We start from the raw sequence: 26,406 nt of genomic DNA on the forward strand, positions 1-26,406 counted from the left end.
TAAGAGTTCTCCAAGGCAGCCTTCACGACACACGACAGCGCAGAGTCGCTGAGCAGAGACTGATAGCCAAGTTCTGCACACATGAGGATGACCTCACCGGGATCTTGGGTTCATGTCACACTATCTGTAACCCCCATGACTTGTCTGGGCTTGCAAAATCTCACTTACTGTCCTGTCTGGAGACAATACACATCTTTTTAACCTGTGCTTAACCCTCTCTCCACTCACATTGTCTGTACCTTTAAGACTTGATTAGCTGTAAAAACTTGCATTCCAACCATTATTCTGTAAATTGAGTTTATGTCTTTATATGTTTGTGAACAGAACTCCCACTTACCTAATGAAGGAGCAGCGCTCTGAAAGCTGGTGGCTTTTGGTACCAAATAAACCTGTTGGACTTTAACCTGGTGTTGTGAGACTTCTTACCGTGTTTACCCCAGTCCAATACTGGCATCTCCACATCATGCCGCCCAGAGGTTGCCATGATGTGAAGTGCTTTCGGAGCGCTGATCCTTCATCAGGTAAGTCAACCCCCAACAATAGATTGCTGATGGCTAGCACTCTGTGTACTGCTGTTAGAGTTGTGAATAAAGGGCTTTTGGTGAAGGGACTTCTGCCTCCATAGACTTTTTATGACCCGGGTTCAATTACAGTTTTGGGTGATATTGGAGTTTGCACATTCTCCCTCTGTCTCCCTGTGTCTCCTCTGAGTGCTGCCCAGAGGGGAAAGGTCCAAAAAAATCTTTGGACAGCTTGCTTGTCCCTGTCCAAGGATATGTAGGTAAGGTGGATTGGCCATGCTAAATTGCCCCTTAGTGTCCAAAGATATTCAGGTTAGATGGTAAATGAGTGGGCATGGTCGGGCAGATGGGCGGACCTGGATGAGATGCTCTTTTGGAGAGTTAGCGCAGACTCAATGGGCTGAATGGACTCCTTCTGCGCTATAGGGATTCTACAGATTTTATAATGCTTAATCTCCTTACCCAACAAAAATCTATCAATCACAGCTTTGAAATTTTCATCTGACCTCAATGGCTTTTTGTGTGAGATTTGCCAGATTTCCATCTCCCCTCTGTGTGAGGCAGTGCTTCCTGACATCACCCCTTAACAGCCTGGCTCCAGCCAGAAAGTAAGGAATAATTGTTAGTTGTGTGTGGAAGGAAAGACTTACAAATTCCATTCAAAACAATGATGGAATAATCTGCCAAATCTAAAGCCTTGTTTCCATCCTGTACCGCACTGAGTACAGCTGCTAACAGCGATTATGTTAAAGTTACACAACCTTTGCAGGAATTATGATGTCATTACCTCGGATTGTTGGAAATGGGCAGGAGAGGTAAATATGGGCACCATTACAAATCAGTTATCTCCAGTAGTGTCCAGGCACAAGAACTCAAGGTATCGGAGTAGGTGTGGACCACATGGCTCATCAAGCCTGCTCCACCAAACAATACCATCATGGCCAATCTTGGGTTTCTACTGCATTCATTTTCAACACCCAAAGCATTTTGAGATGGACCTGGAGTCTTCTGGAACTGGAGTCTTCTGGAACTGGAGTCTTCTGGAACTGGAGTCATCTGGAACTGGAGTCTTCTAGAACTGGAGTCTTCTGGAACTGCAGTCTTCTAGAACTGGAGTCTTCTAGAACTGCAGTCTTCTGGAACTGCAGTCTTCCGGGTGTTAACTCATCCTGGCTCCCCACTTCATTTTCCTAAATCTTCCACTGACCTTAGCCATGCCCGAGTGTGGACCTGAGTTGGGGATGCTCCCAGGTCAAGTAATTCAGTCTGGTATGGGGAATGGCCATTAGTTAGGGGAGGCGATGACCTAGTGGTATTATCACTAGACTATTAATCCAGAAACTCAGCTAATGTTCTGGGGACCCGGGTTTGAATCCTGCCACGGTAGATGGTGGAATTTGAATTCAATAAACAATATCTGGAATTAAGAATCTACCAAAGACTATGAAACCATCGTCAATTGTTGGAAAAACCCATCTGGTTCACTGGGAAGGAAACCTGCCATCCTTGCCCGACCTGGCCTACGTGTGACTTCAGAGCCGCAGCAATGGGCGTGACTCTCAATTGCCTTTGGGCAACTACAGATGGGCAATAAATGCTGGCCACCCATCGATGCCCATGTCCCACGAAGGAAAAAAGATTCCGGGCGAGTACACCTCAGGCACACTGATACTCAGTAATATTGGCACCAGAAACCTCCTCTTTATTCGCGGCTGGAATTCGCCAGTGCCACTGCAGTGAATGAAGTTTCGGCTGCGTGTCAAATTCTCCATTCTCGCTGGCAGTAGACAGGAACAAACGAGATTAGAGAATCTCACCCTGGGATGGATGGGGGCTAATCAGGAAGCAGGAACTGTCACCACCATTGTCTATTTGCAAAGAGCAGTTTTGGTGAGCAGACAAAAGATTTGGGGTGGGATTCTCTGACCTCATCCGTACCCCACCCCCGCCAGCGAGAATGGAGAATTTGGCACTCAGCCAAAACTTAATTCCCTGCAGCGGGACCGGAGAATCCCAGCCACGGCCGAGGTCAAAGGTTTCCAGAGTTAGTGTTATCATAGAGTTATAGAATACTACAGTGCAGAATAGTCCCTTTGGCCCACTGAGTCTATATCAATGCATGGAAGGCCCAACCAGCCCACCTAATCCCACTGAAAAGGACGACACGATGGCACAGTAGTTAGCACTGCTGCCTCTCAGCACCAGGCACCTAGGTTCAATGTGTGGAGTTTGTGTGTGGAGTTTGCACATTCTTGCTGTGTCTGCGTGGGTTCCTTCTGAGTGCTCCAGTTTCCTCCCACAGTCCAAAAAGATTTGCAGGTTAGGGTGAATTGGTTATGCAAAATTCTCCCTCCATGGTAAAGGTTTATAAGAATATGACTGGGATAGATAGAGTGGACGTGCGGAGACTATTTCCTCGGGTGGATGTAGCTGTTACTAGGGGGCATAACTATAAGGTTCATGTTGGGAGATATAGGAGGGATGTCCGAGGTAGATTTTTTTACTCAGAGAGTGGTTGGGGTGTGGAATGCTGTGATAGTGGAGTCAGTTTAGGAACTTTCAAACAGTTATTGGATAGGCACATGGAGCACACCAGAATGATAGGGAGTGGGATAGCTTGATCTTGGGTTTGGACATAGCTCGGCACAACATTGAGGGCCGCAGGGCCTGTACTGTGCTGTACTGTTCTGTGTTCTAGTGTACCCAAATAGGCACCGGAATGTGGTGATTAGGGATTTTCACAGTAACTTCATTACAGTGTGAATTTAAGTCTATTTTTTGATAAATAAATAAACTTTCCTTTGCTTGCCAGCATTTGGTCCATTGCTTTGAATGTTATGGTGTGCCAAGTACTCACCCAGGTACCCAGGTGGAATTCCTATCTGTATCATTAAAAAGTGGCAGTGTCATTTCAAAAGTTTTTATTTTAAACGTCCCAGCACAGTGGTTAGCACTGCTGCTGCTTCAAAGCGCCAGGGACCAGAGTTCAATTCCCGGCTTGGGTCACTGTCTGTGTGGAGTTTGCACATTTTCCCTGCTTGGGTTTCCTCCGGATGCTCAGATTTTCTCTCACAGCCCAAAGACGTGCTGGTTAGGGTGCATTGGCCACGCTAAATTCTCCCTCAGTGTTACCCAAACAGGCACCAGAGTGTGGCGACTAGGGGATTTTCACAGTAATTTCATTGTAGTGTTAACGTAAGCTTACTTGTGATGAATAAATAAACTTTACTTAAGTGCTGTTGTGATCGAATGGGAATTCTCCTCTTTGAATTTGAGTGAGTTATTTTTCACAGCCTAGGCAAACCATTCAAAATATTGCCAAGAAAAATATACACATTTGTCACACCATTACACAGGATAATCAGTACTTTTAACAAAACACATTAATTTTGAAATTATAAATGTTTTTATTGTGACAGAAAATTTAAAAAAAATTATTGCTTACTTTGAAAATGAATCATAATATTTTCATTCTTACGTGTTCCTGGAAGTTTCATTTTACCATGTTTCCTTACAATGATTTATTTAGACAATAAGTGTTAATTGATGAGAATGTCAGCCACTTCCTGCTACAGTGCTTATAAAACATGCAACTTGCCTTATTACATCTAAATAAGGGAACAGCTATTTAGTTGATGAGGGAAGTCAACAGAGAAACAGTTTGTGGGACATAATGATAAATATTTAAAGTTTATTTATTAGTGTTACATTCATACTGCAACAAAGTTACTGTGAAAATCCCCCAGTCGCCACATTCCAGTGCCTGTTCAAGTACACTGGGGGAGAATTTGGAATGGACAATGTACCTAACCAGTCCGTCTTTCAGACAGTGGGAGGAAAGTAGAGCACCAGAGGAAACCCATACAGACACGGGGAGAATGTGCACACTCCACACTGACAGTGACCCAAGCTGGGAATCGAACCCGGGTCCTTGGCACTGTGAGGCAGCAGTGCTATCCACTCTGCCACTGTGCTATAAAAGGTTGATGGGAACATAGGACAGTATAGAATTAGCAGCACAGAAGCAGGGCCATTCGGTCCATCAGGTTGATGCTGGTCTTTATGTTCCACATGACCCTGTAAATATCTATATCGTTAACCTCAATCACTTCCTGTGCTCCTGAGTTCTACATTCTATCTCTAATTTGAAGTTTTGTGATTTATGGCCAGAATTTATTTAAATTGGTGTTGATGACAGCTGGACTTGTACCAGGGATGTTACAAAACTGGCTTTGGGATCAGTGACTTGGAACAGAGATCACTTCAATTACCATTAACCTTTGCAAATTTTCTTGTGAGTTACAGCTCATTCTAACACTCTTGTGAACACAATCAGCTCAAACTTTGGTGCAGAGTCTTGAAAGTTAACCTCAGACCAGCACTCCCAGTGCAGTGCTGAGGGAGTGCTGCACTCTCGGTGGTGCCCATTTATGTTTGGATGAGATGTTAAACTGAGGCCCCACCTTCCTTCTAAACTGACCCCAAGGCATTATTTCAAGGAAGACCACAGGCGTTCTCCGCAATGTCCAGGTGGAAATTTATCCTTCAACTAAGATTACTAAAGGAGATGACATTGGCATAATCATATTGCTGATATTGGGAGCTTACTGTGCATAAATTAGCTGCTGCATTTCCTACAGTACATCAGTGACTGTATTTCAAAGGAAATTAATAGGATGCGAACTGCATTTGAGCATCCTGAGGTTAGGAAAGGTGCTATATAAATCCAATTTAAATTGGGCCTTAGAATGTTTTTAATTCTTTCCCACGCTGACTAGGCCAGCATTTTTATTGCCCCTAAGAATTTGGTGCTGAACCACTTTCTTGAACCGTTGCAGTCTATATTGATAGTATATATCATCTATATATTGTAAGAACATCCACTCTTTGGGAGGGAGTTCCAGGATTTTGAACCGGCAACAGTAAAGAAACAACAATACAGTTTCAAGTCAGGGTGGGTGTGTGACTTGGAAGGGAACTTGCAGGAGATGGCATTTCCGTTTGTCTGCTGCTCTGCTCCTTCTAGGTGGTAGAGGTTGCGTGTTTGGAAGGTGCTGTTGAAGGAGACTTGGTGAGTTCCTGCATCTTGTAGATGGTACACACGGCTACCACTGTGCACCAGTGGTGGAGGGAATGGACAGGCTGTCAATCAAGCAGGCTGCTTTGTCCTGGATGGTGTCGAATTTCTTGAATGTTGTTGGAGCTGCACCCATCCAGGCAAGTAGAGAGTATTTCATTACACTCCTGACTGCATTAGAATGTAGCCAATGGTAACACTGGATCTGTTGTAGTGTGACCAATGCTTACAAGCTATAAGGGTCAGTTGATGATGTGGAGATGCCGGCGTTGGACTGGCGTAAACACAGTAAGAAGTCTCACTACACCAGATTAAAGTCCAACAGGTTTATTTGGTCTCAAATGCCACTAGCTTTTGGGGCTCTGCCCCTTCATCAGGTCCCACTCTTCTGACGAAGAAGCAGAACCCTGAAAGCTAGTGGCGTTGGCTATCAAATAAACCTGTTGGACTTTAACCTGGTGTTGTGAGACTTCTTACAGGGTCAGTGGACCCAGTAAACTATGTAATCAATGCTAAAATGACGAGATGATCAGCTGATCAGTTGACTCAGTATTAGTAAGAATGTGTTGGGAAATGTGGTAGTTTGGAATGGCTCAGGGTGAGGCCTCAGGTGTTGGAGTAGTGAAGTTTCTTTATTAAATCTTTTTCTTTGCTTTATCTGTTGGAGCAAGTTTTGTTTTGTTTTATTGCCTATAACCAAAGAATGTCTTCTCCTGGATGAACACTGACTTGTGTCTTGTAGATGGTGGGCAGGCTTTTGGGGAGCTGGGAGGTGTATGTGATGGAAAACTGACACCTGAACAGAATCCAGCACCTTCCAGAGTTATAGTAATCTGTATAATTTGACATCTCTGTCAGTAGACTGGTGAAGTCTTAACCCCCAGGATTTGAGCAGATGAAGTAAGGCTGATGATTTAGTGCAATACTGAGGGAGTGCTGCATTGATGTGGAGATGCCGGCGTTGGACTGGGATAAACACAGTAAGAAGCCTGACAACACCAGATTTAAGTCCAACTGATTTATTATAACTGCATTGTCAGAGGTGCTGTCCCTCAAAGGTGTTGATAAGTTGAAGTTCTATTTGAATAGTGTGGTCATTCAGATGGTTGTTGAACATCTGGTGCCACTCTTTGTAGAACAACAGTGGTTTCATCTGATCAACATTCTCTCAAAAAGCAGAGTTATTAGAACGCGTTCCTCATGTTGCCATTTGTTGGATCTTGCTGTGCTATGATATACTTCATGACAATCACCGCACTTCAGAGTAATTCATGGCATGTTAGTCCCCTCAACAAAGTTGATGAGATGCATATAAAGCTGTTTATTAGTCCGTGGTGTCCTTGGCCTCATAAACAGCGATGGAGGGTGTGTGAATGCGAGGAAGTTATGCTAAACTGTTATAAATCACTGTTTCAGCCTGAGCCGGAGTATTGTGCTTTAGGAAGGATATCCTGAGCTCAGACAGGCTGCAGAGATTTACTGGAATGGCTTCAGCACAGTGCAGAGGCTGGAGGAGCTGGGATTGGTCTCCTTCAAGCAGAGAAGGTCAAGGGTAGATTTACTAGAGGTGTCAAAAATCATGAAGGGATGTAATGGAGCGGAGAAGGAGAAAGTGTTTGCAGGCTGGGAGGGTCAGCCAGCCAGAGAGAGGGACGCAGCAGGCTGAAGATAGCTGTCAACCGAGGCAGAGAGGGGAAGATGAAGATCATATACATTTGTGCAGCAAGTCGTTATGATCTGGAGGGTTCTGCCTGAAAAGGGCAGTGGAAACACACTCAGCAAAAGGAGGAATTGGATATAAACTTGACCGGGGGTGATGGGGGGGGGGTGCTGGAATAGGGGAGAACTAACAGTGCTGGAGAAAGACCAAGGGCCGCATGTGACTGATTTGAAGCAGGAAATTCAGAGGGGATTTGAGGAAAACATCTTTTCATCCAGAGGGTGGTGGGAATCTGGAACCCACTGCCTGAAAGGCTGTGGGAACCCTCACAACATTTAAGAAGCATTTAGGTGAACACTTCAGATACCATAGCATATTGGGCTGTGGAGCAAGTGCTGAAAAATGGGATTAGAATGGATAAGTGCTGGATGGCTGGCATGATGGGCCAAAGGGTCTTTTGCTGTGCTGTACAATTCTATGACTGTCCGTGTGGAGTCTGCACTGATACCCCCATGTCTGAGTGGGTTTCCTCCGCATCCAAAGGATGTGCAGGTTAGGTGAATTGGCCATGCTAGATTGCCCCTTAGTGTCCCAAGATATATAGGTTAGGGTGATTAGTGGGGTGAACGAGTGGGCTAACAGGGCTAGGGCCTGGGTAAAGTATCCTATCAGAGAGCTGGTACAGACTTGATGGACCAAATGGCCTCATGTGTAGTGTAGGGATTCTATGACTAATTAAAGTTTATTAGTAGGCTTACATTAACACTGCAATGAAGTTACTGTGAAAATACCCTAGTCACCACGCTCCGGCGCCTGTTCGGGTACACTGAGGGAGAATTTAGCATGGCCAATGCACCCTAACCAGCATGTCTTTCGGACTGTGAAAGGAAACCGGAACACCCGGAGGAAACCCACACAGACATGGGGAGAATGTGCAAACTCAGCACACACAGTGACCCAAGCCAGGAATCGAACCCAGGTCCCTAGCGCTGTGAGACAGCAGTGCCAATCACTGCGCCACCATGCTGTAAAAGGTTGATGGGAGCATAGGAGTTACCGCACAGAGAAAGGCCATTCAGCCCATCGGGTTGATGCTGGTCTTTATGCTCCACATGACCCCGTAAATGCATCTATATAATTAGACTCAATCACTGCCCAGTCAGGGAATCAAACCCTGGTTCCTGGCACTGTGAGGCTAGTTACTGTGCCACCGTGCCACCCTTTGCATTGGGTCTTTCAAAGAGCTGGTATAGGGCGTGATGGGCCGAAGGGCCTGCGTTGTAAGATTCAATGAAATTTAAATGCAAATCTCTCTGAAATGAACCCTAGGGTGTAAACCATGGGAAGGAGGGAGTTTCCAGAGGGTGAAGAACCAGCCCAGAAAGATGGTGAGGGGGGGGGGGGGGGGTTATTTTTCAAGATGGATCAATGACATTTCGTTTTGCAGAACTTTGCAATGAAGTGATTTGCGTAGGGAGAGTGCAGGACATTGCTGTCTGTACCTGGGCAGTGGATGGGGAGGGAGAGAGAGGGCAGTAGAGATTATTCAGCAAGCTCTTTGCTATTGAGTTCTCAGCCTGGGTGCTGGAGGAGGGAGGATAAGAGTCCACCAGCAACACTGGGAGGAGAGATTCCCCCGCCCTTTCCACCTTACCTTGCAGAGAAAATTAAAGTATTCTCACTGGCAGTGCCGCACTGAGGACATCCCCGGAGCTCAGGCAGAGTGGAGAGCAGAGGAGAAGGAACACTGAGAGAGAGAGGAAGGAGCAGCAATGGGCTGGAGGAGGATGTGAGCTCCACCGGAGGTGTTTCAGGAAGCTGGGAGGAGAAGGTGGGGAGAGTGTGCAAGGCCGAGCCTCACCCTGGGGGGGTTTCTGCTGGCAGACTCCCCGGCAATGGCACAGGAGACGCGGAGGTTTACCCGGGCTCTCAGCAAACCCGGCACCGCAGCCGAACTCCGGCAGAGTGTCTCCGAGGTGGTGCGGACCTCGATCTTCGTGGTGAGTGTGCGGGGGGACAGCCTCTCCCTCTCCCTCTCCCTGTTTCTATTTCATTGTCACTGCTCCAGGCCTGGTTACAATGTAGCTGCCAGCCAAGGCAGCCTCTGCACTGGCACACAGACTGGCAGAGAGCTGCCTGCTTTTCACATTACACCCCAGCGCTGGAGAGAAGCAGAGGGCAAGAGACTGTGCGTGCTCATACTGGCTCTGTCTGTGTGGGTTACTGTGTGTGTGTGTGTGTGTGTGTGTCAGGGTCTGTATCTGTGTGTGTGTGAGTGTGCCTGGGTTGATGTGTGTAGATCTGGTTCTGGGTGTACGTGTCTGGGTTAATGTTGCTCAGGCTGTGGATGTGTGTCTGGTCTGTGAGTGCATGTGTGTGTCTGGATCTGTGTGTGTGTCAGTGTGCACATGTCTGGGTCAGTGTTTGTCAGGATCCGTGTGTGTGTGTGTGTGTGTGTGTGTGTGCCTGCCTGGATCTGCATATGTGTCAGTTTGTACATGTCTGGGTCAATGTTTGTCAGGGCCTGTCTATGTGTGGTCTGTGTGTGTGTGTGTGTTAGTGGGTACATGTCTGGATCACTGTTTGTCTGGGTCTGTGTGTGTGTGTGTGTGTGTGTGCCTGGATGTGTCAATGTGTCAGTGGATACATGTCTCTGTCAGTGCTTGTCTGGGCCTACCTGTATGTGTCTGAATCTGTGTGTGCCTGGATCTCTTTTATGTCAATGGGTACATGTCTGGGTCAGTGGGTTGATCTGTGTGCGTGTGTGTGTGTGTGCCTGGATCTGTGTATGTGTCAGTGGATACATATCTGGGTCAGTGTTTGTCAGGATCTGTGTGTGTGTGTGTTTGTGTGTGTCTGTCTGGATCTATATATGTGTCACTTTGCACATCCCTGGTTCAGTGTTTCTCAGGGTCTGTCAGAGTGTGTGTGGGTATCTAGATCTGTGGTTCTGTGTTTGTCTAATATGTATGTGTAGTGGTGTACATATATTGTATATTTATTCAATACTCTATATCACAGATATGTGTATTTATTTTGATCATGTATATTTTAATATCTGGGTCCATTCTCCTCGATCTCCAATCATTGCTGTAAAAAGTTCAAACGAATAAAGGGTGTTGGTGTTATTTGTAAACACACCGGGTCAATATGTTTAGAGGCAGTTTCAAATAGATGGTAAATTCCTCCACTGATGAGTATCGAACACAGGAGCTGAGTTATCGAAGCATTTTGTATACTTCATACATGGACATAACTTTCTATATGTTCCATGTATATTGTGTTGTATATTAGAAGATTATACACCAGTGTTTGTAAATGGTGAATTACTTTATTTGGGATTTTATTGTTGTTTTGTGCTGTTACTTTTAAATCAGTTTTTGAGTTTTGCAATGATTTGTATTTGCTTAATTGGCAAAATGAATGTGAGCAGAAACATTGTACCTCCTTTCTCCCCTTTTGGTGGTAATGCTATATATTTAATAAAGAAGCCTACACACACAAAGAGGCCATTTGGCCCAGTGTGCTTGTGCTGGCCTCTTGAAAGAGCTATCTAATTAGATCCACACCCCCCACCAAGTATTTATCTGATTTGCTTTTGAAAGTTCATGTTGACTCGATCCTTTTGGACAATTCCAGATCACAACAACTCACTGCATAAAAACAAGTTCTCCTCCTCTTAAAGAGCCAAGGTGGAGATGCTGTTAAAACTGCCCACCCAAAGAAGAGTCATATTGGACTTGAATGTCCGAACTCTACCACCTTGCCCGCCCTGGAATCGGAGTGGGCGAGGGTTCCACAATGGAAATCTCCGTTGACCTCGGGCGGAATCTTATGGTTTCGCCTGAACGGGGCAAGAAAATCCAGCCTGAAATGTTGGATTTGATTTATTATTGTCACATGTGACAGACAAAGCATTCTGCTCATGGAGTATATAGGGGAGAAGGAAAGGAGAGGGTGCAGAACAAAATGTTGCAGTTACAGATCGAGTGTGGAGAAAGAGCAGCTTAGTATATGACAGAACCATTCAAAAGTCTAATGGCAGCAGGGAAGCAGCTGTTCTTGTGTCGGTTGGTACGTGACCTCAGACTTTTGCATCTTTTTCCTAATGGAAAAAGATGAAAGAAAGTGGAAGAAAGAATGTCCAGAGTGCATTGGGTCCTTGATTATGCTGGCTGCTTTCCCAAGGCAGCGGCAAGTGTAGACAGAGTCAGTGGATGGGAGGCTGGTTTGCGTAATGGACTGGGCTACATTCATGACCCTATGTAGTTTCTTGCAGTCTCAGTCAGAGCAGGAGCCATACCAAGCTGTGTTTGTGCTTTATCCGTGCGGAATCGATATCAAGAGATTTCAGAAGCACAATTTTTGTATCTTGGGGCTACTAGTGATTGTTTGTTTCGACACTCCCATTATTTTCAACTAAATAAAGAGGAAAGGATGTATCGATCTTGTTTGATTTCCCTCCACTGAAGTTGCCTGATGTTTTTTAGCCACTTTGTGTTTTTATTTAATGTGTTTGAGCCTGTTTGTTTGTGTAGAGTAGGGTCACGCAGGGAAAGCGGTTTCCTAATTGAGATTTACATCAGTGATATCCCATATTTCCTTGGCTTGATGTTGAACTATTTGTGTAAATTATTGTCGATTTCTCAAAGCCAACGATGCAGTGGTAAAAGATTTGGTTAAGGTGCCCTCAATTCCTGTTCTGATTGCTTACATTGAAAAGTTTTGTGCTTTTGAGTATTTTTGACCATATATTTGTTGACGTTGTTTCACTTTCCAACCCAGAACATTTGTAAGTGACTGCAGAGATGTTGCATAATTACATTCACCATATGTTCCAAGTGTCCTGCCTGACCAAATCAGCACTAGATCTTTATCTTGAATTTCTGTGTTGGCATGTTGTATATGAATTAATTTTTTAAAGTACTCTATTTTACCAAAGTATATCTTATGACTCTTACGGGACCAGAGAATCCTGCCGATAAAAATATCCAGAGAATTGCGGCCGGTATTTCAGGTTTGGGAAGTTGGGGCAATGGTTGGCAATATTGTAGCGTTCATTTGTATTTATTTTCATTAGGAAAGCTGAACTGATTTCTACCTGAACAGATTCATGTCTGCTTGCTACATTTTAAACTTGGGCCAAATGTTCATATTAGCGTTTTGAAAATAATTAAATGTTTATTGAACAGCTCCCAGATTTAGTAGTCACAATATTCCGAAGCACGTAGCCAGGAATCGAGTTAGTTGCTACTCGAATTCAAAATAATTACAAATCTGGCAAATCAAAATAAGCAGTGAGAACCACTTGCTCACATCGTCTTGCTAGAATTCATATCTGAAATATATAGATGAGTGGAGGAAACAGAATTACAAGTGACACTGTCAAAGAAAATAACCCGTACCTTAAGATCCCAAGCCATAGAAAATGCACCATTCTCTTTGTTTATGAGGCCTGATATTAGGTGAGGCTCAGTGTGTTTAAGCTATATATTTGGAGAAGGTTATTTTGTTTATTCGTGGGACATTAATTGCCCATCCTTGGTTGCCTATGAATGGCTTGTTCGGCCATTTCAGAGGGCAGTTGAGAACCATCACCCTCCTGTGGCCCTGGAGTCACATGTAGGCCAGACCAGGTAAGGATGGAAGATTTCCTTCCCTAAAGGACATTAGTGAAGCAGATGAGTTTTTTCAACAATGGTTTCATGGCTATCAGTATTTTTATTAAATTCAAATTCCATCAGCTGCCTTGGTGGGGTTTGAACCCAAGTCCCCAGAAGATAAACTGAGTTTATGGATTAATAATCTAGCGATAATACCACTCGGCCATCGCCTCCCCATTTACTGGAGCGATGATTGTCACACTGTTCATTTTGAATTGACAGTTTTTCTTATTGTAGCATTAGATGGAAGTTAGTCAATTGCTGGTATTTAAAGGGGAATATGAGGACATATTTCGAACATGGAGAGTGGGGAGCCTGTGGAATGTGTTGTGGGCGGGGCAGTGAGTCACTTCTGACACTTTAACAGGAGCTGGCTGGGTTCTTGACTCTGGACAGAGATTATTTTGAAGCTTGGATAAAAGCAAATTACTGCGGAAGCTGGAATCTGAAACCAAAAGAGAAAATGCTGGAAAATCTTTGTCAAAATGAAACCAGCTTTGACAAAAGGTCATTTGGACTCAAAACTTCAGCCCTTTTCTCTCCTTACAGATGTGATTTTCCAGCGTTTTCACTTTTGGTAATTTTGAGCTTTGATTCTTGCAACCCTCTGGATTTGCTTTAATGCAGGAGTTGGAGATTAGTCTCTCCTTCTCGACCCTACTATTTCTTTAAACCTCTCCCTGGAGGACATGGCCACAGGTTCATGGGGTAGTCGGAGACATGGGAAGCGTCCAGTTTTGGTGCTGTGGCTGTACTGATGTGAGGCGAATGCAATAGCAAGCTGGAGTGATCGGGAATGCGCTGCCTTTTAGGGCAAAGGAAGCTGGTTCAGTAATAACTTCCCAAAGGGAATTAGATAGATCCTTGAAAAGGAAAAGCTGACAGGGCTGTGGGGAAAGAGCAGGGGAGTGGATAGAGCCAGCGCTGGAATGATGGATCAAGGGGCCTCCTCCTCTGATGAATGAACAGTTGGCCTTTTCCTGCTCCTGCTCTGTGGCTGGTTTCAGAAGAGTTTGGCGAATTCTCGCTTATTGTGATGCAATTATTAAGCGTTCAGTGCGAAAATGATCATGTTTTCTCTCTGCTATGATGCCTGTCCCAACAAGCCCACGGTAGATAGAATATCCCAGACCATCTGGAAAGGTTGCCAAAGAATCACCTCACTGAGTTGTTCAGATAATGTTTGTCACCAATGGGGGTCTTGTTCCTGAGGTTTGATATCTTCTGTGTCCGTAGATTGGTGTTGGGGAAAACTTCCCATTTAAAGCTTCATCAACTTTGCAAAAGCTGATTTAAATTTGTGTTTCACTGATGGTTTATGAAACAGGAATATAACAAATGTTTTACTTTGGAAATACTGTACAATTAATCAAATCGACAGACTGTTGCCAAAGAGATGCCAAGAGGTGTGTCTCCATACACGCACACATTCGCAAATCATTACCCCCATGAATATTATTGAAAACATTGAATACGTTTAATGGGATTTAATGGGATTGAGGGTTATAGATAGGCCTGGTAGGTTGGGATACAACCGGTGCAACTTGTGGGCCGAAGGGCCTGTTTGTGCTGTAGTGTTCTATGTTCTACATGTCGAATATCTCACGGACGAGTTGTAGAAAATGCTTCATCAGTCATACATTTGTCATTGAAGTGGTGGAGGCTGCCTCGCTAAATATTTTTAAGACGCGGGTTGATGGGTTTTTGATAGGAGAGGGGATTAAGGGTTATGGGGAGAGGGCGGGAAAGTGGAACTGAGCAGCGACAGATCAGCCATGATCTTATTGAATGGCGGGGCAGGCTCGAAGGGCTGGATGGCCTACTCCTGCTCCTATTTCTTATGTTCTTATGTTCTTATTAACCTGAAATGAAATATGTACGCTTTGTTTGGACACAGAGGGAGTGCACAGCTCTTGCAGTCAATGTTGTGAGCAATCAATATGCACCTCACTTCTTGTGTCTTTGCTAAATATGGGTTTAGTCACGCTGGTAGGGAAAAAAAAACATATGGACGGAATTCAGCAGAATCTGGCAGCCCTGTGCATGTTCAACAGTCTACAAAATGTCTCGTGGGCCACACTCAGGACCCCAACAGTGTTCACCCAGCAGTGAGGACCTTCAGTTGCCAGCAATAAAAGAACTATTGCCACAGTAAATCAAAGAAAAAGATTGAATGAAGAAACTTCATTATATCAGTACATAGGGCAGCACGGTGGCACAGTGGTTAGCACAGCAGCCTCACAGCACCAGGGACCCAGGTTCGATTCCCGGACTGGGTCAATGTTTGTGTGGACTCTGCACATTCTCCCCGTGTCTGCGTGGCTTTCTTCTGGTTTCCATCTGAAAGATGTCCTGGTTAGGCATATTGGCCGTACTAAATTCTCCCTCAGTGTACCCGAACAGGTGCTGGAGTGTGGCAACTAGGCAATTTTCATGGTAACTACACTGCAGCGTTAATGTAAGCCTACTTGTGACACTAATAAAGTAAGTTTTAACTCGGCCACACAAGCTCCCCAGAATCCCCATCTGCTTTCTATTTATACCGGGTTAGCTGGTCAGCTGATCCTCACAGCATTTTACCATTGGGTACATTATAACGGGTTCTAATGTTATCATTGGTTACATTATAACACGTGGGCTGCATGTGGCCCCCCCCCAGGGTCCAGTTTGTCCACCACTGCATTAAGTGCTTAAGAGGGAGATTTATACCTGGAATGGCCATCAAGGTGAATCCTATGGCACTTTGGGATGGTCTTACCAAGTTAAAGGTGCTGTATGAACCCAAATTCTTATCATCATTTGATGTAGCCTTCTTTGATAAGATGGGCTGAATGGCCTCTGTACTTGTCTTTGGGATTCAGAATGTTTGTAGCTTTATCCATTATGAGTCCTGAGTAACAGAGTATTCAAGGATTGATATTTACATGTGCCGCAGCTAATTTCAATCTGTGTCCAGGGAAGGATTAAAAACTCATTGGTCAGCAATGAATGTTCAGCATTCTCTTAATCAGCTGTCATAATGTATATTTTGTCCTTTCCTTGTTCTTTGCGCAATGGCCAATGGTAACAGATGTGAATTGGTTGCATATTTGTAAATCCAGTTGAACCTCACCTGGGCGATATCTGATGGCAGAGATTACAGAAAGCTCGTAGACTTCTCATTGCTGGTTCCAAACATGTGGCTTTAGAGAAAATATAACATATGAAATTATGCTGGAATCTTACTGGCACGCCTGTCCCGGAATCAGGGTGGGTGAGGCTTGCAGAACAGCATTCTTCATTGGCCTTGGGCAGTAACTTACCAGTTACGTGTGGTCGAGGCGGTAAAACTGTGGCACCACTAGATATCTGAGAAGATGACCAAATGCTTTGGACACAGAGCTCACCTTAAAATCCAGCAGGATATCACGGTTAGGAACAGGAGGAAGCTTTTCCGACTCCTCAAACCTGTTCTGTCATTCAGTGGGTGATCTGTTTCTGAGCATCATTTAACCACCTGTGTCCCAGACCACTTAATAATCTCATCTAACAAAGATCTATCATTCTTGCTTTCAAAAGTTTAATTGTCTGAAGTGCTTCATTTAGTTTAGACACCGGTTTTTCTCCTAATGAGTTTTTCTTTAAAAGCCTCTGACTTTTTAAGTTGATTTGATTTATTATTCTCACATGTACTAACATACAGTGAAAAGTATTGCTTCTGGCGTGCTATACAGACAAAGCATACCGTTCATAGAGAAGGAAAGGAGAGAGTGCAGAATGCAGTGTTACAGTCATGACTAGGGTGTAGAGAAAGATCAACTTAATGCAAGGTAGGTCCATTCAAAAGTCTGACGGCAGCAGGGAAGAAGCTGTTTTTGAGTTGGTTGGTACAGGACCTCAAACTTTTGCATCTTTTTCCCTAAGGAAGAAAGTGGAGATAGAAAGTCCGGAATGCGTGGGGACCTTGATTATGCTGGCTGCTTTGCCAAGGCAGCGGGAAGTGTAAACAGAGTCAATAGATGGGAGGCTGGTTTGCGTGATGTTGCCTTTGAAGCAAAGATAACCTATTATTTTCACCCCATTAAAATGATGACGGTTATAATTTTCCATTAATGATGGGGACACGCATTTCGTAAAGCATTAGACGGGACTGAGGTCACAGCAGTGATTGCAAAACGGCACTGGGGATTCTCACAACGACAGTGCAAAAACTGCACCAAACACATTAAAAGTTGATCAATCTTTTAACCCTTTCAACTAACAATTTTTCATGAAGAACAGGTGCCTAAATCAATGTTATTTCTCTGCTTTTATTAGTGCGTGTAGTACAGTACTGAGAGAGTGCTGCACTGTCAGGAGGGCAGGCTTTTGGATGAAACATTAAACCAAAACCCCATCTGCTCAGGTTTCTCTGGACATTTGTTCATGGCCGTGCAAATTAACAACCATATTGTCTACATCCCAGCATTGGGGAGGCGGTGGTGCAGTAGTATTGTCACTAGACCAGTAATCCAGAGACCAGCATAACACTTTGGAGACCAGGTTCGAATCCCACCGTGGCAGTTGGTGAAATTTGATTTCAATAAAAATCTGGATTTAAAAGGCTAATGATAACAATTGGACAATTGACCTCTATTCAGTAATAATTAAGAAGAACAGAGTTCTTCTAATAAACTACTGCTAAATGCACCGATTAAATTGGGGAGTCTTCTATTGAAAGCAGGTCAGTGATGTGTTGTTGCTGAATCAACCTTACTAATACCACAGGACAGATCCAGCAGGAAGGAGGAGTTATGCCGTGTAAGGTTTAATGCAAGTTATCACAGAGACATCTTTGCAGTTTAGAGTGAATATTCCTATAGCATCAGGCTAGAACGATGAGATTGTCATTCTGATCTCGTCACCAGCTCTGGTTGGAGGTGTACTTGGAGGTTTCATCGTATGACGGCTTCACCTGCTTTTTTGTCTCAACTCTCAACACTTGTATCGCAGAATCCCTGTGGTGCAGAAAGAGGCCATTTGGCCCATCTAGTCTGCACCAACCACAATCCTACCCAGGCCCAATCCTTGTAACTCCACATGTTCACACTGCTGAACACTAAAGGACAATTTAACATGGCCAATCAGCCCAACTTGCGCAGCTTTGGAGTGTGGGAGGAAACTGGAGCACCCGGAGGAAACCCACGCAGACACGGGGAAAATGTACAAACTCCACACAGACAGTGACCTGAGGCTGGAATCGAACCCGGGTCTGTGAGGCAGCAGTGTGAACCGCTGTGTCACCGTGCCACCAAACCCGTTACGTTCATCAACTGGCAAAAGCATTCAAAGATATTGTTTTTTCTTGAAAAAAAACAGGATACTTTTAAATCCTGAGGATTTTTCTGCTGGGTTTTTGCTTGCTGTTATCCAAGAAATTAATCTTTAATTGCTGGAGACACCGGGACCATCCTGCAGGGTCTGAACTCTGTAAAGGCCAGCAGACAGGAAAGCTGACTCTATTCTGCTGGACATTTCTTTTCTAACGATTGCAGCTTGGGTGCGAATCGGTGAACGGACAGCCTGTTCTAGACGCTTGTTGTTGCCTCTGATGCTAAATGTCCCTGGTCATTAAAACTGCATTGTTACTGTCAATAGCACTTGTCCTCTCAGAATCAGCCCCGCCGTATAAAGGGACCATTTGCAGCCTTGTTAACAATTGTTCCGCTCTTGGGCACACTGAATGCTGAACAGTCCATCCGTGTCTTTGCAGCTTTGTCACGGAGGAGGGAGTGGGAAGGCTCCATTCATTCCAGTAACCTTCAATGCTCCAGCATTGTGAGGCTGCGACTGACGGTCAGTCTGGCTGATGCCACATCTCTCGTTCCCTAACAACCAGCTCCATCCCTCCTCCTGACAACTGTCTGAGGCTGGGACTGACCGACCTCCCCCTGCCGTTCGACATCAGTCTCTCTGTCTCTCTTTCCCCACCCCCTGCCCGGCCTTACTAAAAGGCGCCGCACAAATGCAACTTGTAATTCATAGAGTCCTTAAAGTGCGAGGGGGGCCTTTCGGCCCATCGGGTCTATACTGACTCTCTGACATAGTCGTCAGAATTTTACCGTCTTGTCTGCCCGAGGCTTGTAAGATCCCAACCGACGCCAGTGGAGAATGTCGTTCCGCGAGCCTCGCCCGCCTCGATTCTGGTAAAATTCTGGCCTTTGTGTCTCACAGGCCCACCCCCCCACCCTATACCCATAACCTCATGTATTTACCCCAATAATCCCCACTAACTTAGTAAAATTGGGGAAATTTAACATGACAGATCCATCTCTCCTGCACATCTTTGGATTGTAGGAGGGAAACCAGAGTACCCGGGGGCAACTCAGGCAGAAATGGGGAGAACGTGCAAACTCCACACAGTTGTGCAAGCTGGGCATTGAACCCGAGTGTCTGGCGCTGTGAAGCAGCAGTGCTAATCACTAACCACCGTGCCACCCTAATGTTGCCAGTTAGAAATGTGAACAGTCTGATGCCTCTCTTTGCAGAGGCAACAAAGATGCACCTTTTCTCATTACAAAGAATAATCATAACACAAAATGCGGGAAATTCTCAGCAAGTCTCCATAGGGAGAGAGAAACAGAGTTGATGTTTCAGGCTGGTGACTGTAACGGGGTTTTAAGCAAGGGGTGAGGGGGAGAGAGAAGGAAAGGGAACAGGGAATGGTAGGATGGGAGGCAGGAGAGGTTAAATGAGAAAAGGAGCGCTGGAGCCAGGCAGAAATTGAAAAAGGGTGGCACAAGTTGGTTACTGGGGTTGGTGGTGTAGCCGACTATAACTACATTGGTAACCCAGAGAATGAGTTCAAGTCTCGCCATTGCCGTTTGAGAATTTGAATCCAGTTTTTAACCGAAGAAATTGTAAAATCAAAAATTATCGGCGTGTGTACAAATTACCGGGAAGGTGTCGAACTCTCTTCAAACTCCGACTGGTTCAGTCGCGTCCTTCTTTGAGAAGGAAAAAGGCTGCCCTTATTCTGGTCTGGGCCTGTGTGTGACTCCAGGCCCACACCAACATGGCCCTGGTTGACTCTGAACTGCATTCTGAAGCGGTCCAGCAAACCACTGGGATGCATCGAATGGTGACAATTGGTTAAGAAGAAGGCTAACCACCAGCTTCTGGGAGCACCTTGGGTTGGATAATAAATACCAGCCTTGCCAGTGACATTCACATCCCAAGAATTAATACACTTTCAAAAGGTTAGCGGGATTGTTGCTCGCTTGCAAAACGCAGTGACAAGAAGTGCCCCAAAAATCCATTAGCAATAGAAAATATTGCTCCTGTCTACTTAACCGTTCAAGTATGACCCACTTTGTTGTGCCTTGGAAAGTTGTAAAGGCCAATTATTTTCAGCACACAGTTCTGCAGGATTTAGTCTTGTTGTTAGCTTGTTGCTAGGTTACGGTTATTGATACCAGTGTTCACTTCACCGGGGAGAAATTGCATCCTCTGACATCACCACGGACAAATTCTTTGTTTAGTTGCTAATTTATTAAAACGCCAAGAGTGTGTGTGTCACAGGGAATAAGGGATATTCTCTAACACCCACTTAGCCACAGCTGAAATTGCCTGCCACCCTGTTTAGATTGTTGCCCGCTTGCAAAGGAAGGCAGAAATCTAGAAATATTACAGCACAGGAGGAGGCCATTCAGCCCACTATGTCCCAGCTGACTGAAAAAGGACAACCCAGTCGAATCCAACCTTCCAGTGTAGCTCTATAATCCCAGAAGTTACAGCATTTCTCGTGCCTATTCAAATGTTCTTTTTTCATTTATGATTGGGATTTCTGCCTTTACAATCCTTTCAGGCCCTGAGTTCCACATCTCCTCACCCTCTGAGTGATGGGTGGCACGGTAGCACAGTGGTTAGCACTGCTGCCTCACGGCGCCAGGGATCTGGGTTCGATTCCCAGCTTGGGTCACTGTCTGTGTGAAGCCTGCACTTTCTCCCCCGTGTCTGCGTGTATTTCCTCCGGGCACTCCGGTTTCCTCCCACAGTCTGAAAGATGTGCTGGTTAGGTGCATTGGCCGTGCTAAATTCTCCCTCAGTGTACCCGAACAGGCGCCGGAGTGTGGCAGCTAGGGGATTTCTCCTCACCTCATTCAATGACCCCGCTGCTCTCTGGGGAATAGAATTCCAGAGGCCAAGGACCTTCCAAGAAAATAAATTTCTCCATCCTAAATGGGAGATGCTTTGTTTAAAGCTATGCTCTTCAATTCTAGACCCACCCTCTGTTCACCGGGTTGGAGGGGAAGGGGGAACATCCTCTCAGAATCCACCCTGTCAGGCTGCCTTGGAATCTTGATCAATAAGATGGCCTCTCATTCTGCACTCCAGTGGGAATATTCATAGCCTGCTGAACCTTTCCTTATAAGACAAACTCCTCTATCCCCAGAATCAAAGACTGGTCAACCTTCTCTGAACTGCCTCCAGTGCGAGTGTATCCCTTTTTAAGTCAGGAAATCAAAATTGCACACAGTACTCCAGCTGTGGATTCACCAAGGCGCTGCACAATTGTAGCAACACGTTCCATCCCCTCTACAATAAAGGCCAACATTCTGTTTGCCTTTTTATTCTTTGCTCTACTCAGCAATCAATAATACTGAGTCCATTGCAGCTTCTAATGTTTATTAATGACTTGGAAACAGAATCCAAAATAATATTCACTTAGCCCATAGACCAAATACTCCTGCAATGTCGCTCAACCTCTCTGACCCAATAAGGGAACAAATGAAATTGTGGTGCCTCATCCCTGCAGTCAGATACTGATTTATTGTCGCGTTAATTGGGATGCAGTGTAAAGTATTGTTTCTTGTGCGCTGTACAGACAAAGCATACTGTTCATAGAGTACATAGGGAAGAAGGAAAGAGAAGGTGCAGCATACAGTGTTACAGTCATAGCTTGGGTATAGAGAGAGATCAACTTAATGCGAGGTAGGTCCATTCAAAAACCTGACGGCAGCAGGGAAGAAGCTGTTCTTGAGTTGGTTGGTACGTGACCTCAGGCTTTTATATCTTTTTCCCGACGGAAGAGAGAATACCCGGGGTGCATGGGGTCCTTGATTATGCTGGCTGCTTTGCCGAGGCAGTGGGCCATGTAGACCGAGTCAATGAATGGGGGGCTGGTTTGTGCGATGAACTGGGCTTCTTTCATGACCCTTGGTAGTTTTTTGTGGTAAATTGTTCTTCGAGACTTTTAAAAATTTGGTTATTTAAATTTTTTTAATTTTTCAATCTTATCTCTTTGTTTCCCCCTCTCAGTCTTTCTTTCCCTCCCTTTATTTCTCTTCCTGTCCCTGATTTGACTCTAATTTGTCCAATTTGTTCCTCCATTGTCCTTCTGATTCTTTGTCAATATTTAAATCTCAGTGATTGTGGAGATGGGCTGTCAGTCCCACTGTTTACCTGCTGTAACTCCCAGCAAGTTACAGTAAAAAGAAACTGAAGTTCAAGATTGAGGGACAAAGTCGAGCATCACATCACAACAGTGAGTCATAGAGTCATAGAGGTTTACAGCATGGAAACAGGCCCTTCAGCCTCACTTGTCCATGCCGCCCATTTTTTTAAAACCTCTAAGCTAATCCCAATTGCCAGCATTTGGTCCATATCCTTCTATACCCATCTTACCCATGTAACTGTCTAAATGTTTTTTAAAAGACAAAATTGTACCTACCTCTACTACTACCTCTAGCAGCTTGTTCCAGACACTCACCACCCTCTGTGTGAAAAAATTGCCCCTCTGGACACTTTTGTATCTCTCCCCTCTCACCTTAAACCTATGCCCTCTAGATTTAGACTCCCCTACCTTTGGGAAATGATATTGACTATCTAGCTGATCTATGTCCCTTATTATTTTATAGACCTCTATAAGATCACCCCTCAGCCTCCTACGCTCCAGAGAAAAAAGTCCCAGTCTATCCAGCCTCTCCTTATACCTCAAACCATTGAGTCCCGGGAGCATCCTAGTAAATCTTTTCTGACTCTTTCTAGTTTAATAATATCCTTTCTATAATAGGGTGACCAGAACTGTACACAGTATTCCAAGTGTGGCCTTACCAATGGATAAACATATGGATGATATTGGAATAGTGTAAGTTAGATGGGCTTTAGATTGGTTTTCACAGGTCGGTGCAACATCGAGGACTGAAGGGCCTGTACTGCGCTGTAATGTTCTATGTTCAGTGTCTTGTACTGATGATAGTTCAAAAATCACTGACTGTAAATGATGTGGGACATCCTATAGGCGCTAAATCAATGTAGGTACTTTCCTCCTTTAACTGGGTACACGCTAATGCAGTGAGTTTCATTGGAGCGCCAACAAAATCCTAGGCCCAAGTTCATCCGACTTCGCAATGTGAACAGTGATGATTGGGCGATGGGGCACTGATTGGATGATGTTGCTTGTTTGTCCACTGTGGACTTAATCATCACATTGACCTTTGTGTCTGTGGCAATTAGGGAACATCCCATTCCCAGCATCCAGCATCACTGCCCGCGCAGGTTCTCTTACCATCCACCTGACATCAAGTTTCAAGGAGCTTCAAGTTTTTAGTTGTTCAGATCACCAACAACCTGTCCTGGTCCCCCTATGCTGATGCTACAGTTAAGAAAGCCCCACCAACGCCTCTACTTTCTCAGAAGACGAAGGAAATTTGGCATGTCCACCACATGTCTCACCAACTTTTACAGATGCACCATAGCAAGCGTTCCTTCTGGTTGTATCACAGCTTGGTATGGCTCCTGCTCTGTTTTAAAATTTTATTTATTAGCGTTAGCCACTCCAAGCTGTGATATATCTGGAACTCGAAAAAAACTTTTGAAAGCGTCCTTTCCGGATGTGTGGCTCCTGCTCTGTCCAAGACTGCAATAAACTGGAAAGAGTTATGAACATAGCCCGGTCCATCACACCAACCAGCCTCCCATCCACTGACTCTGTCTAAACTTCCCGCTGCCTCGGAAAAGCAGCCAGCATAATCAAAGATCACATGCACTCTGGACATTCTCTCTCCCATTTCCTTCCATCGGGAAAAAGATACAAAAGTCTGAGGTCACGTACCAACCGACTCAAGAACAGCTTCTTCCCTGCTGCTGTCAGGCTTTTGAATGGTCCTGTCAAACATTAAGCTGATCTTCCTCTACACCCTATCCGCCACATTCTGCACCTGCTCCTTTCCTTCTCTCCTATTACTCTATGAGTGGTATGCTTTGTCTGTACAGCATGCACGAAACAATACTTTACACTGTATTCCAAAACACGTGACAATAATAAATCATCCCAGATACCGGGACTGGATTGAGATTGTACTAATCATTCAGCCCTTGCTGTCTCAGGGCACGGATTTATAGATTGCAGCAAAGTGTAGACTTTGCAGTTAGACGCTTCTCCAGCAGAATTTGAAGAGAATTTTGCTGTTGCGGGAGTTTTGTGCCCAGTTGCTGACACAGCGATTGCACCAGATCCCAGTGTTGGATGTCGCACACTGCAGTGTTTTCATTGTTACATCACTGAGAATAATTGTCAAGCTTTTAAACCTGGTGAATCCCTTACAGTTTTCATGATTGTTTTATCTCCATCACTCCTGGGTCCACTAAAAGCCGTATTTCAAATTTGATTTACAGCAATTGACTTGTAAGGAATGAAACACTCTGTATGCTGCACTTAATACATTAGCTTTTTTCACAAGCACTGTCCAAATAGCGGATCACGTTAAACTGATGTCACAGCATTGATATCCCATCAATCATTTCCCTCTGCTTATGCTCTGTTCCCTCTTTCTCTATCAGGGCTGTGGTTGGTGGTTCTCTGTCGCTGTCCTGCCCTCTCACTGTGCTCACATTGGTTCCCGTTGCGACAATGCCTCAAATTCAAAATCCTCATCCTTGTGTTTAACTCCTTCCATGGCCTGCTGGGCTCTCTCTCTCCCAGGATTGCAGGGGGTGACAGGGAGGGGCGAGATTCCAAGATCTCTGCCCCCCCTTCCAATTCTGGTCTCCTGCAAATCCTCGATATTCATTGTTGCAGCATTGTTGGCTCTGCCTTCAGCTGTCCATTCCCTAAGCTCTGGAATTCAGCCCATAAACCTCTTCATCTCTTTCTCTCCCACCCCGTTTCTCTTCCTTTTTCTCTACAGCTCTTTCCCTCTTACTTTGCCTCTTTGTTTCCCTCTCTCCCCAATCTCTCTCTCCCTCTCTTCCACACTCTCCCCCTCTCTGTCTGCCCTCCCTGTCTTCTCTCTCTCCCTTTCTCTTTCCCTCTCCCTCCCTCTTGTGCCTGCTCCCTCCCTTCCTTTCCCTCTCCTTCTCTCTCCCTCTCTCTCCCTTTCCCTCCCTCCCCCCTTCTCCCTCTCCCTCCCTCCTTCTCCCTCTCCCTCCCTCCTTCTCCCTCTTTCTCCCCCTCCCTCCTTCTCCCTCTCCTTCCCTCTCCCCCTCTGTCTTCCCTTCTCTTTCCCCACCTCTCTGTTTCTCCCTCTCCCCCTCTTTCCCTCTCACTCCCTCTCTTTCCTCCATTTCCTCTCCTCTCTCTTTCTCTTTCTCCTCCTCTCTTCCTTTCTCTCTTTTCTTTAAGATTCTCCTGAAATTTGACCCCTGTGACCATTTTTCTGTAAAAGTCTGTTTTTTTTTCTGGCCACCTGTTCTAATATCTCTGCTTGGCAGCAGCTTTTGTTTGGTAATGTTCTGGGGAAGCAGTGTGGGGTGTTTTTACAGTACTAATGGTGTTACAGGAATACAGTCAGTTGTTGCTAACATTGTGAAACGTGAGTCTGGATGTTAAGTGGTGACAGGCTGTCCGATCTAGGGGAGCGCCGTTAGAGCAGAGTCAACTCCATCCCTGTCAGAACTCAATGTCCAGCACGAGTTTGTTTATTGGCTACAGGGGGACTGAGAATGCTCTGGTAGCCACAGTATTTATTTGGCGAGTCCAGTTCAGTTTCTGGTCAATGGTGACCTCCCCCCCAGATGTTGATAATGAGGGATTTAGCAGTGGTAATTGATGGAAAGAGTCTCTGCTATCACTATCCGTAGCTCCAGACCACAACATGTGTGTAAACATGTGTGTTGTCACAACAACTCAGATTCCTTGGAAAGTTACTTGGCTTGGTTGGCTGGATGCTGATGTGGACCTTTTGGATGGCCAATAACACAGGGTTTAATCATTGTCACGGTAACCATGGTGGCATTGTTCCTCAGGGTTGCCTTCAGGCAGAGAACTGACCCAGTTTCCTCCCACAGTCTGAAAGACATGCTGGTTAAGGTGCATTGACCCAAACAGGTGCCGGAGTGTGGCGACTAGGGGAAATTTCACAGTAATTTCATTGCGGTGTTAATGTAAGCCTTACTTGTGACTCGTAAACAAACTTTAAACTTTGATTCACATTGATGGTAGCTGATCTCCCTGACAAGTAGACACATTTGATTTTAATTTGATTTGATTTATTATTGTCACATGTATAGGGATACAGTGAAAAG

The 26,406-nt window shown here is 45.0% G+C and overlaps 1 protein-coding gene across 2 annotated transcripts in view; it reads left to right on the forward strand.

Moving 5' to 3' along the window:
- Positions 1-8,898: 8,898 nt before the first annotated feature.
- Positions 8,899-26,406, forward strand: part of LOC145349516 (dedicator of cytokinesis protein 9-like) — a 305,922-nt gene continuing 288,414 nt past the window's right edge. For both annotated transcript variants that reach the window (XM_080198064.1, XM_080198065.1), the window contains exon 1: positions 8,899-9,258. In XM_080198064.1, coding sequence (XP_080054190.1) covers positions 9,154-9,258 — 105 coding nt within the window. In that variant the 5' untranslated portion in view covers positions 8,899-9,153. The remainder of the gene's footprint in view (positions 9,259-26,406) is intronic.

The sequence above is a fragment of the Carcharhinus amblyrhynchos genome, chromosome 10, assembly GCF_965287045.1.
Source record: "Carcharhinus amblyrhynchos chromosome 10, sCarAmb.v2.hapA, whole genome shotgun sequence".
NCBI classification, from domain to species: domain Eukaryota; kingdom Metazoa; phylum Chordata; class Chondrichthyes; order Carcharhiniformes; family Carcharhinidae; genus Carcharhinus; species Carcharhinus amblyrhynchos.